Source organism: Dryobates pubescens, chromosome 16, assembly GCF_014839835.1.
Source record: "Dryobates pubescens isolate bDryPub1 chromosome 16, bDryPub1.pri, whole genome shotgun sequence".
NCBI lineage: Eukaryota > Metazoa > Chordata > Aves > Piciformes > Picidae > Dryobates > Dryobates pubescens.
The window spans coordinates 15,862,240-15,875,379 of record NC_071627.1 but is presented as its reverse complement, the minus strand read 5'-3'; the positions used below and the strand labels follow the sequence as shown (position 1 = coordinate 15,875,379).

At 48.4% G+C, this 13,140-nt stretch overlaps 1 protein-coding gene across 1 annotated transcript; it reads left to right on the top strand.

The window, feature by feature from the left end:
* Positions 1 to 6,843: 6,843 nt before the first annotated feature.
* LOC104304028 (sulfate transporter) lies at positions 6,844 to 11,821 on the top strand (the record flags this gene model as incomplete). The annotated part of the gene is given in 6 exon segments (XM_009904729.2): positions 6,844 to 7,033; positions 7,808 to 7,875; positions 7,877 to 7,915; positions 7,917 to 7,948; positions 8,852 to 9,479; positions 10,277 to 11,821. Coding segments are annotated over 6 exon segments (2,502 nt in total), but the record flags the coding sequence as incomplete, so codon positions are not given.
* Between the last annotated feature and the right edge of the window lie 1,319 nt (positions 11,822 to 13,140).

Sequence of the window (13,140 nt, the reverse complement as noted above, 5' to 3'; positions counted from 1 at the left end):
CTGATCTTTACTTCAGTCCAATTCCACCTCAAGTGGAAATAACTTTGACTTGTGCTTTTTCTTCTGAGACATTACAGTGCTGAAAGTGAGGCCTCTGGTTAGGTGAAATTGTAAATATTTAATGTTTATGTAGTTTATAGCATAATTATAGCATAATTGGGCTGCCTGAGGAGGTGGTGGAGTCACCATCACTGGAAGTGTTCAGGAGGAGACTTGATAGGGTGCTTGGTTGCATGGTTTAGTTGATTAGGTGGTGTTGGATGATAGGTTGGACACGATGATCTTGAAGGTCTCTTCCAACCTGGTCTGGTCCTTATTCTATTCTATTCTATTCTATTCTATTCTATTCTATTCTATTCTATTCTATTCTATTCTATTCTATTCTATTCTATTCTATTTTCTAGAGATTGTATAAGAGAAGACACACTGCTATTCTCTAAGGTGCAAATACACAAGGTATATTTCAGCACTGGATGGAGAATCAAATCTTCTTTGATCTTCTTTACTGCCCAAAAGATTTGAATTCCAGCTCTGAAAGCACTTAGCTCTTGGTCTGGCTTCCAAGTGATCTTAGGACAGGAAGATAGCAAAATATTTTGCTTATTATGTTTTTTTTTGGTAATGTCTGTAACCAAAGTAAATTTCATGTTCATTTGAAGTTCAGCTGGTTAAGGAGAGCTCAAGTCTCATTCTTTTCTGGGAAGGCACATGATGCTTTGAGTTCATCAGCCTCTTGAGTCCCTGATCATCATCTCTGGTGCCTTGGTGTGTTTTGGAGTAGGATTTTTTTTTTTTTTTTTTAAGTATTTTAAAATTCAGAATGATTTCAGATGTTTGTGACACCATGTCTTGCAGAATAAACAAAACGACACACTTTGCCAGGAGTAGCTTTATTTGAGTTGGAGAATCAGTTCCACCAAACGGGACCTCAGGAATTAAAGAGATCACATTGCTTGGCTGACTTCACCAGTTTACAAAATAGTTGGAGTAAAATGTGGGCAAGTTGTATAGAATGTATAAAAGATGACCTTACACTGGCTTACCTGTGCAGTAAAACCAAGGTGTAACATTTCCCTTGGTTCAGGGGGTGGTATGCAGGGTGCTGGTGGAGCCATTTCGCTCCCTGGCACCAGCCTGTGCTGGATGAGTGTTTGCTGCCACTGACCTTGCCTAGTGTGTTGCTGTCAGCTGTGCTCAGTGACCAAAGGTTTTGGATGAAAGTTGTATTTTCTCAGTCACCTTATGTCCTACCTTTAGCTATGGGATGCAGCCTCTGCATGGTGCTGTCCTTTACACTGTCTGTCTGTTGTCATTTTGAAATGCTGATGTGCCTTACTGTCATTGTAGAAGATGTGTAGCACAAGAATTTTTTTTGTCAGATACGGTAAAATCGTTGGGATTTCTTTATCACCATTAAAAGATGGTATTTCTGAGTTTTCTGTGGTTGGACCTATGTTTTCTACCTTAGAAGTTGCTGCAGCTATAAATCTTGAGAAGAAGAGCCACATGCATCAAGCAGCAAAGCCCCAGCCGCTGCTCCTCCTGCCAGTTGTGCCCTCTGCAGAGCGCAGTGTCCACACGGCTGTGTGCTCTGTTCTGCCGTGCTGCATGGCACACACGTAGGCAGGCAGGGAAGGATCCTGCCCACGTAATCCAGGGCATTGACTGATGGTACGTGGCCAGCAACAGGCTTTCACCTCGTTCTCACTTTAGTGCTCCCTGCCACCGGGAGGCAGTTCATCTCATGAGTAATAACAAGTCATAAGGGAAGTGATGATGGTGATGTGCCGTGTGATGGTGAGCAGCACCCTCCTGTGGGCCAGGTCTGTATTCCTAAGATGTGAGAAATGAGAGTTTGGGGCAGGTTTGGTGCTACTTGTGCTTTACATTAGCACATGGTATTACATGCTCAGCCTCACAAAATTGCTGCAGTGGATTTCCATGTCATTTGACGTAATAGGTTATGTGACTTTGTCAGGTCATGGCCAGTAAGAGTCAGAGCAAAGATCAGAGCAGCTCTGAGTGCAGTTCTGGGCAGTTCGTGTGTTCATTGTCTCTGTGTACATGTCCTTGAGTTGTACAAAAGATTTTCTCCATCCAGCACGACTCAGCTTTTACCTTAGGACACCTTTCACCTCAGGACACCCCAGTGCACATGCTGTAATTTTTGTGTTGGTGCCAGGCAGGAGCATCCAGTTACAGAGAATGCTGCAGGAGCTTTCTGCCTTGAAATGCACAAGTCAGCCAATTGCCTTCAGCAGAGGGACTCTGGTCCTTGCCGATGCAGAGCTAGCAGGCTTCAGTCAGCAGCACCCTTTACCCATGCTGCTGTAGGCTGTACCTTACCTGCAGATAGCTAATTCTCACATTCCTATACTAGATGAGACAGCCCCCTGCTCCCACCCCATCTCCTGGGTCACAGCCTGGTGAAGGCTGCTTGAGAAAAGTGTACCAGGGGTTCAGCCTGTGGAGAGCCCTCCCAGCACCCAGTGAGCAACAGACTAGAAACTTCCTGAGCATCAAGACCTTTGTTACAGCTTTTGCAGCACTTTTCTGTGAAGCTTCCCAAGGCCTTTTCTTGAACCTGTTGCCTGCCACCACACACTGTGGCAGTGTCCCACCATTTGTGTGGTGTGGAAAAGCTTATTCTGTTTAAAAGTACAGTAGCAGATCCAATCTTGCCATAAGGCAGGTAGCTGGAGATGTGCTGCAGTTTCTGGGCTTCTTATTCATCTGCTGGAGCATCCTTATGTTCTGCAGTGCTGAGCTGTGACCTGTAGATTCCCTCTCTGCTGCACAATGAGCTGGTGTGGGAGGGCTGCTGGGAGAGCTGGGGAGTCGGCAGCAGAGTTGCCTGACACACAGCCAGCTGGGCTGTGGTGGGGAGCAAGTTGAGTTAACTGCAAATAGGATGACCCTGTGAGCCAGCCAACAGCTACAGGAGGAAGCAGCATTCCAGCAGCATGGCCTCAGTGCTGTGAAGAGCTCATAGGCAACACATGCAGGTCAAGCCTGAAATGGTGCCAAGTAGCCTGGGCCGAGTGCCAATTCAGTATGAATTAGAAATGTGTCTCCTGGTTTTAGTCCACTGTATTCAACTAATGAATTTAATCTGTTTATGGAGCCATTATAGCCTTTTCAATTATTAGTTTGATAATTTGGAAAAGGGTCATAAGCACTGGACATTTGTCATGCTGGGATAAACACGAAAACAGCAACAAGCTGCTGCAAAAGTTGGTGAGGAATGATTTCACCCTCCGATGAGATTGGAATGCTCCCCAAATGCTCTGGGTGATGTGCTTGGGAGTGCCCTTTTTTTCCTGTTTTCTAGGAGGGGGTATCAGTGATGGGTGAAGGATTTGTAGCTGGGCTGTAGGAGGGTGGCTCCAGCATGTGGTGTCCTGGAGAGCTGGACAGCTGATGTACAGTGTATGACCTCTGTGGCCAAAGATGCTCTTTGCTGCCTCTGCACTGAGTCCCTTTCCAAGGACACAGGCTCCATCTCAGATTTTCAAAAGTACCCTAAAAACCATTCCTTGCATATTTGTCTTCATGCTTAATTGCTGGGAGTGAGCAATAGCTTCAGTAGATGCTCTTTATCATCATTTATTTGCAGATTCCATGGTTCCCTCCCAACCTTCAGGGTGATGTGACCACATTACCATGTGCAGTCACAGGGTGAGAGATGCTTTTGGCCTCTGAGTGTTCCTCTGGGGAGGACTTCAACTTTCCCTTGCATGCTCTGCTGTGACCCCTGCATAAACTGCCCTGCAAAAATACCAGGAGGCTGCAAAAACTGTCTTGTTTTCTGTGGTGACCTAGTGTCCTGCTTCCACATTCTCTGGTGTTCTGTCTTGCAGAAATGTGAATAATTTCTTTCCGAGGAACCATTGGGGAGGTTCTGTTCAGCTGCTTTGTCCTCAGGCACTTCTGCTGAGTTCTGCCATGTCTCAGCAGTGGGACCAATTCTGGCTTTGGTTTCCTTGTTTTCCTTGGGTTTGGGATTTTTGTTTTTCCCCCTTATAAAAGGTGGTATTGGCAGATGTCTACATCTTGACAAATATTTTCCAAGTGTAACAGAACCTGCAGCCATCTAAAAAGCCTATCAAGTCCCACATGTGAAGGGAAGGAAGAACATGTCTCTTGGATACCTGCTGCCATGACCTGGCTCACCTGCCTTTTTTGAAATAAATTTGCATGTGATCCAGGTAACTGTGGAGCAGAAGGGTGCAGCCAGGTGTTAAGCCAGTCTGGGCTATTTATGAAGCCAAATATGTGGGCCGCTACTTGAAAGGATTCCAGGAGCCAAATAGTCCTAAGTGTATTTTCAAGCCTTAAAGAAAATAAAAAAATCACAGAATCACAGAATATTAGGGGTTGGAAGGGACCTCCAGAAATCATCTAGTCCAACCCCCCTGCCAAAGCAGGATCACCTAGGGCAGGCTGCAAAGGAGTGCATCCAGGAGGGTTTGAAAGTCTCCAGAGAAGGAGACCCCACAAACTCTCTGGGCAGCCTGTTCCAGTGCTCCATCACCCTCACCATAAAGAAGTGTCTCCTTATGTAGAAGTGGAACCTTCTGTGTGCTACCTTGTACCCTTTGTTTCTTGTCACATCACTGGCACCACCAAAAAGAGCCTGGCACCTTCATCTTGACACCCACCCCTCAGATATTTATAGATGTTGTTAAGATCCTCTCTTGGCATTCTCAAGACTAAACAGCCCCAGTTCTCAGTCTTTCTTTGTAGGAGAGATGTTCAAGTCTCTCAGTCATCCTTGTAGCAGTACAGTTAGTTCTGTTCCAAAGAAAAATGGAGGTGCCAGCTTGTCCTGTTAAGCACAAGCAATGCATTGGCACAGCAGCAGAGACTTGAATTGGCTACACTTAGCCATTGCAAAATGCCTGGGTAACCATCATGGATTCAGATCATTTAATAGTTTTTTGTTGTTGTTTGTTTTTCCACTTCAGACTAGAAACCCAAAATAGCTCACTGCTGCATTTTCCCTGTACCTGGGGTTTCCACTGCTGGTTCTAGCTGGCTGCAATGGATGGATGTTACACTACTCACATACCATGCCATAAATGAAAAATCTAGAGTTCATGCTTTCTGCTTGTCCTGTAAACACAGGGTGCCATGCTGCTGGCAGGCAATGTCCTGTCTACACTTGCATTGTTCAAGTTAATGCCATCTGTCCCACCCAGCCTTGCCCAGAATGCAGCTAAACAGTTTATAGTGGCAATAAAGCGAACCCTTAAAGATGCATTTGAAAACAAACAGTTTCAGCAGTTAGCTGTAGTGACCTTGCATTTGGAAGGCAGGGCAGCTTTAGCCAGCTTAAGGTCAGGTGAAGTTCCCTTTTGGGTTTCTTCTATGCATTTTATAGAGCAAATGGAAAATGTTTGCAGTTTCTGCCCTTGCCTCACTTCATGCTGTAAAACTGATTTCAGAGATGCACATGGTGCTCAGTGTCACCAAGCATGTCCTTACAGCCTCTCTGCAGGATGGACAGCATAGAGCAGCCTCTCCTCAGCATCTACAGATTCAATTTCCAGCACAGAGAGGACCATGCAGCAGCTGCTGTGGCACGAAGGCTCACAGTTTCAGAGAGGTCAGTGCCGAGAACTGAACGCATCAGGAAGTCATCTGGGACAAGGAGCCTGAGAACATAATTGGAGGGAAAGTATGGAATATTTGAAAGTGTACAAAAGCAACTGGGAATTTGCACACGAGAAAGGGGGAATGGTGGGAAGGGATTTGTAGGCCAGGGTTCAGATTTAATTGAAAGGAGAGTCACACTTAAAAAGGATGGCAGGGGAGGGACCAAGATGGAAGGAATGTGGCACTTAGTGACATGGTCTAGTTGATGTGGTGGTGTTAGGTCATAGTTTGGACTCGATGATCTCAGAGGTCTATTCCAGCCTCAATAATTCTGTGATTCTGTGAATGGACAAAAGAACTGCTCACCATAACCTGTCCCTGGCAGAGGTGTATCAAGGTTTACCATGTTGTATCAGGTGGTAAAGGAAATCACAACAAATAAAAGAGCTCCAGAATGTATAATTGAAGTTGGAAGGAAAAGCAGCAGCAGGCAGTGAAGGCAGGGCAGAGGTCAAAGGTAGCCAAGATGCTGTCACAAATGGAGCAAGTACTTTGTCCCATTTTCATGGTGGACAGGTCAGAGATCGAGAATTGGAAATGAATGGTTCCTAAATGGGATGAAAACCTGAAGATGGATTGTGCTCTGAGGTGTTTCATCCCAGCAAACAAGCCAACTTAAAAGACCAGCCTGGCTGGCTCGGCAGTGACTGACTCACCAGTTCTTCAGCAACTGAATTTTAAGATGAAAATGGTAATTTGGGTCATTTGCTAAGGGATAAGATGGAAAAAGAAAAAGAGTGAGTAGAGACAACATCAGATGGGCCAAGATACAAAATGACCTATAATTAGGAGAGATTATAAAGCATATGAAAGGATAATTTTTTTAAGGACAGGAGAAATGACATGGCTAAGGAAAGATACAGTCCATTTCTGAGAGGAGAAGAAGAAGGGAAAGGGGACCTATTAATAGATACACCTGAAAATACATCAGCTGTGAAGGAATGGCAGAGAATGGAGAATTCATATAAATAGATAAATACATTGAGCAGCTGTCTCCCCTACCATGTGCTCACATTTCTTCCTGCTGCCAGAGAGCACTGATGTTTCTTATTTATTTACTTCTAATTACTAAGATACAGACTTCCACTGATGAGATAAATGTAGATGAGATAATGTAGGATGCTGCTCTTCCCCTTCTCTTCCCTCAGGGTGTCTCTCCAGCATCTAAATCAAAGCCTTGTGAAAATGTCATTGCTCCATACCACCTCTCCAAATGCTGTGGGCTCTAAACCCCACTCCCTGAGCCCAGAACACAGCCAATGCCAGAAGCAGAGGCCGGGACCAAGCTTTCTGACTGCCAGGTGTTTGCCCTGCTCCATGGGGCAATGGCACATCCAGCAAAATCTTGGAGACTAGGTTGATGGAAAAAAGATGGAAAACCAAATGTGGAGAATGAGATGAGACTTGCAGGTGGCAGTGTGTGCTGAGAGGCCTGATGTAGGTTGTTGGCAGAGATCACAAGGGCAGAACAGTTACAGCTGGTGTCTGTGAGACTGCTGTTTCAGTTCAGGATGATGAGACATCACTTTTTTCCTGCCCTCTAATGCAATTATTCACCTTTACCTGCAAAAGAAGTGCAACCCTGCACTTCACTGGACTGTGCTTACCTCTGCAAAGCAAAACCCCTGGTTATTTGTGCTATGATCTCTAAAAGGCAAGGTGGTGAATGTGGATTGTGCAGGTTTGGCACACATGGAAATACCCAGTGCCGTCAGCCCCTTGCTGCCAGTGCAGAGCTGTGTGTACAGAGCCTTGGCAGGGCCTGGCAGCACTGCCCGAGGGCAGAGGCAGAGATGCACAGGCAGAGTGTGGGGCTGGTGGAAAAGCTACCAGGAAAGACAAGTCATTCTGGAACAAGTTTTACTCTTGGATTGTGTTTTGGAACAAAAGCTTGCCCAGAATAGATGAAAACCTGAGCAGAGAAGCCCAGCAGGACTCATGCAACGGCGTTCCTCGAGTTCACATTGGGGCAGAGCAATAGCACACAGAGGAAGATTTCTCTGCATCGTTCCTCTTGTTTAGCAAACACATCTCCAGATGCCAGCAGTACTGTTATCTGGCAGGAGCACTTCTCTAAATCCTGTCAGTCATTCTTAATGGCTAGAACAAGTTTTCATCAAAAATAAGTCTTCCAGAATGATGTTTGTTTTGAAAATACAGCTCTGTTTGGCCCACTGCACCATCTTCATCAGCTGGAACAAGATAAAAGGGCCTGTTGCTTGGCTGCGTAACTCAGACCTCTTGTCAAGGAAAAGTGGCACATGGTCCAGAAGGAAGGCAAAGGAAACAGGTTTGCATTTGTTATCCTCGTGCTTTCTCTGTCCACAGCGTGCTGCAAGAGGAGGAGACAGGTCTGCCCCCAGGGGAGAAGCTCCAGGTGGTGAGAAAACACCCACAGCCACAGGTAAGGGATATGGCTTGGCACTAGTGATATGGGCAAGAGAATGGGAATGGCTTATCATTCCACTTTAAGTTCTGAACTGCAGACTCTCTAGGTCTCCTCTCAGGAGAGTTTCTCTCTGTGTTAATTGTTCAGTTTTGGCTGAGAGGTTTGTTTTGTTGCAGCTTCAGATTGACTGAAAAATATGGAGCAGCTCTGGGAAAGTGTGCAGGGTACTGAACCAGGCTGAGAATGTAGGGTGCTTTCATTTTGCAGGCAGGAGCCCCTGTGATGGGCCACTTGGATGCCAGTCAGCAATGTAATTAAACTTGGAAATGTTAAGGGAAAAATGAATTTGCAAGTGACCTCCCTTATCCATGGGTTACATTCCTAAGACATCACTTGGAAAAGTGATGTTTCCCACTTTTTAACTGGAAGTCTCATCAAGAAACACAAGGATCCCAAAGTTTTCCTTTCAGTGAAATAATATTGTCTGATTTTAACCCATTCTGCTGTCCCATTTCAAAACAAGAGATAGTTAGGAAGGGGCACAGAAGTCTCTGTGACTCTGTCCCTGATGTGGGCATCTGTGCCAGTGTGAATGCAATTTACATAGTTGTGGTTGTGGTTAATCAGGTCCAGAAGTGAAAACAAACAAATTGGCTGGCACCACAGGGAGGTGCTTTTCTCTTTGATTTGTCTGAGGTTGTTTTCCTTTATTTACCCACACAATCTGCATGAGCCCTGCAGCTAAACAAGGCACATGATGTACATGACTGAGACACTTCATGGCTGTTTGCTCTCCCACCCTAGCTCTCCTGGTGCAATGGAGGATGTGTCAAGCCAGGGGTCAGGACAGAGCAAAGATGTATCGAGCTGCCTAACACTAGGTGAGAGTCCTCCCAACTTTATACCCATCAAATTGGAGGAGCATGAGCCTGCAGACTTCAGCACCAAGGATCTCATCCTAAGGAAAGCCAGAGAGGTCTGCACATGCAGTCATCAAACCATCACCACCTTCTTCTGTCGGCTGTTCCCAGTGCTGGACTGGCTTCCTCGCTATAACGTCAAGACACAATTGCTTGGGGATGTCATATCTGGCCTCCTGGTGGGGATAGTTGCCATCCCTCAGTCCATCTCCTACTCCCTCTTAGCCAGCCAGGATCCTATCTACGGCATCTACACCAACTTCTTCTGCAATATCATCTATGTTGCTATGGCCACCTCACACCATAACTCCGTGGGCTCCTTTGGTGTCCTGTGCCTGATGATTGGGCAGTCTGTGAACCGGCACCTGCAGCTGGCAGGGTACAGCGATGACAACACTGGCTCTTCACTGGTGGACAACTCCACCATCAGCAACGGGACAGGTGCCTGTGACAGGAGCTGCTATGCCATCACTGTGGCCCTTTCCTTAAGCTTTCTGGTTGGTCTTTACCAGGTATGAATGTTCACTGTTGTGCTGTTTCTTCTCTGTCCTCTCCCCCCCTAGAACCTTCTCTGAACTAAAGATGCTGTCTCAGAAATCATGAGAAAACTTCCCTGACATGACTGGACCCCAGCACCCTCGAATCAAAGGTAGTGGTTGAGAAACCCCCAAACACAACTGAATGTGGGATTTTGTTCCCTCCATGTGATAGGCCAGGTCCTTGAATGCATCTGAAACATTCTTTAGGATCAGACACAGGAAGGGAGGAGAGGGAACCGTGAAGCACATTTCTACCACCCCAGTCTTGGAGCTGGGCTAGCTCTTGGTGCAGGTTAGAGCAGGCTTGGGGGTGGCAAGTACAGCATTCAAGGACCCTGCCATCAGCAGGGAGCCATGCTCCCTGGCAATGTCCCTGCTGCCTGGACCTAGCTGTCACTGAAATACTTCAGACCCTTTCACCAGTGCATAACAGTGGTTTTGTGCCACAAAGTGATTCTCACACCTGCTTTGATGTGGCTGCTGCCTGGAATTTCAGTGTCAGCTACGCATCATTGTGTGTAACGAAGACGGCAGCAAGGACCTTGTAGGATTTTGTGCACATCATCTCAGGGCACAGATGAGTCTTACAGGTAGGTCTCTAGCTTCCCATATCCCAGATTAATTACTAAGGACAAAGTCCTCTGTCTGACACTGAATGCTCAGCAGACAGAATAGCCAGAGATGCTAAAGTGAATGCAAACTGACATGAATTGCCAACATCCTCTCCCAGCCCTCTCTAATGCTAAAGGTATGGCTGGCTTGCTTTTCAGATCCTGCTGGGGGTTTTCCAGCTGGGCTTTGTGGCTGTTTACCTGTCAGAACCTCTCCTCAGTGGCTTTGTGACTGGCTCCAGCCTCACCATTATCACCTCTCAGATGAAGTATCTCCTGGGACTGAAAATACCTCGTCATGAAGGGGTGGGGTCCTTCATCCTGACGTGGATTGACCTTTTCAGATACATCCAGAACACCAACATCTGTGACCTGGTCACCAGCCTAGTTGCCTTGGCCATCATAGTGCCTGTCAAAGAGATCAATGACCAGTATAAGGAGAAGATGAAGGCTCCATTCCCCATAGAGCTGCTGGTGGTCATTGCTGCCACAGTAATATCTTACTACTTTAACTTCGAAGAGCGATACAAGTCTGCAGTTTGTGGAGCTATTCCCACTGGTTTCAAGAAACCCACTCTACCAGATGTAAATCTGTTTTCCAGCCTGGCAGTTGATGCTCTGCCCATTGCTGTTATTGGCTTTGCCATGACTGTCTCCCTGGCCGAAATCTTTGGCAAAAAATATGGCTATGCTGTCCGTGCCAACCAAGAGATGATTGCCATTGGCATGTGCAACCTGATCCCTTCTTTCTTCTACTGCTTTGCCAGCTGTGCAGCCCTGACCAAGACTCTGCTGAAGGAGTCCACGGGGGCCCAGACTCAGGTGTCTGGCCTGGTCACCTCCCTGGTGCTGCTGCTAGTGCTGCTGTGGATCGCCCCACTCTTCTACTCGCTGCAGACCTCCATCCTGGGGGTGGTCACCATTGTCAACCTGCGGGGGGGCCTGAGGAAGTTCCGTGACATCCCCCGCATGTGGCAGCTGAGCAAGCTGGACACGGTCGTGTGGTGGACAACCATGCTGTCCTCCACGCTGATCAGTACCGAGATTGGGCTCCTCGTGGGTGTCTGCTTCGCTCTGCTCTGCATCATCTTCCGCACTCAGAGACCCAGGGCCACGCTCCTGGGTAAGGTCAGCAATACAGACATCTATGAGGACCAGTCCACCTACAAGCAGCTCAGTAGTATTGTCAATGTCAAAATCTTCCGCTTTGAGTCATCCCTCTACTATGCCAACAAGGACTATTTCAAGACTGTTCTCTACCAGAAAACTGGGGTGAATCCTACCCTGCTGGCTGCTAAGCACCAAAAGTTGGAGACCCAGGCAAGTGCAGACACAGGCAACAGCAAAAGCTTTTTTAATACCAAGTTTGACTGTCTGAAACCTGCCAAGAAAAGAACTGAGGGGCCTCCAGCAGATGCTCATCCTCCCTCGTTAGATATGCACACCTTAATCCTTGACTGTGGAGCAATGCAATTCATAGATACTGTGGGTCTCTCCGTGCTAAAGGAGACACGTCGTGACTACAAGGAGATTGGTGTCCAGGTGCTCCTGGCCAACTGCAACCCTTCCATCCGGCACCGGCTCCGGGAGGGAGGCTGGGCTGGCGACACAGACAGTGGTGGTGGTCAGCTGGCTTTCCATAGTGTCCATCATGCAGTGCAGTTTGCTGAGTGGTGGTACCATGTGCAGCAGGAGGAGAGCAAGGATGAAATCACAGAATGTTTTGGGTTGGAAGGGGCCTCAAGAGGTCTTGTCCAGCAGCCCTGCAGTGAACAGGAGCATCTTTAACTAGAACTGGTTGCTCAAAGGCCCATCCAATCTGACCTTGAATGTTTCCAGGAACGGGGCACCCACCACCTCTCTGGCAACCTGGGGCAGTGTTTCAACCACATTGTAAAACATTTCTTCCTTATATCTTTCCTGGACACCACAGACCTGAACTTCCAGGCATCTGTGTAGACCTGTGCATGAGGAGTGATTTCTAATCAACGTGGGCCTGGTGTGTACTTGAGAGCAGTTTTAGTCTTTGTGGGGTCACAGCATGCAATAAATACTTCGCTGAACTGTCAGCAGCAGGCATGGGGCGAAAGCACCATAGAGGTGACTGCCTCCAGGTGAATGCTCCGAGAGGCATTCCCAGGTCTGTCCGGGCGGTGAGGAGCCGGCATGGCTCTTCGCCCTTCTCTTCGGAAAGGCTGAGGCCCCGCCGGGCGATGGGACGCCAGGCTGCCACTGGCAGCTCCCATTAACCCTCCAGTGCCACCCCCGCCTCGCCGCTTTCCGAAGGGAGCCCCCGCTGCTCTGCCCCGTCACGCGTCTCGCGTGGGCGCTGGGGGGCAGGAGTGAGCCGCGCTGCGCACCCCGGGGCGGCCGCGGTGCTGCGGGACCGCCCGTGGGAGCTGGGGGGGTAGGGACGGAGGTCGGGTTGAGGCTGCCGTGTCAAACCCGCTGCTTCCAGCCGCGGGGCGCTGCACCCCGGTACCCAGTCCCGCTCCGGGCCGCAGGGTGCCTGCGGCCGGCCGGGGCACCCCGGGCTGAGGCTGGGACAGCTCCCGGGGGCTCCCAGCGTCGAGAGGCAGCTTGACTGCCGGGAAGTAGAAAGGCAGATAAGCCGGGGGCACCCCCGCCTGCTTACCTTCTGACGTTTGGTAGTGGCTTTGTTTCTACTGTCCCCAGCAACACCGACCGCCCAGTACGTGGGGCTGCAGCAGGTATCGCTGCCGGGAGGGGGCTTTGCAGGGGATTATCCCCGGAGGTTTGTGATCGACCCAAGCTTTATGCCTGGAAATCCCATTCCCCATGGCACCTTGGCATTAACCACCACCTGATTGCTTTTGGGGAGGGAGAGGGTCGGGATGGGACAGTAAGCTGTAGGAAAGGTCTCCCTTTGGCTTCTTGGAAGGGCCCTGGTGATGCTTCCCACCTGTCCACAGGAAGGCGCAGCCCCAGCCTCTGAGTCCAGGCATGAAGGTAAGCAGCTCCTCTCGGCTGTGCAGCTCAAGCAAGGGGGCTGCAGCCCCTAG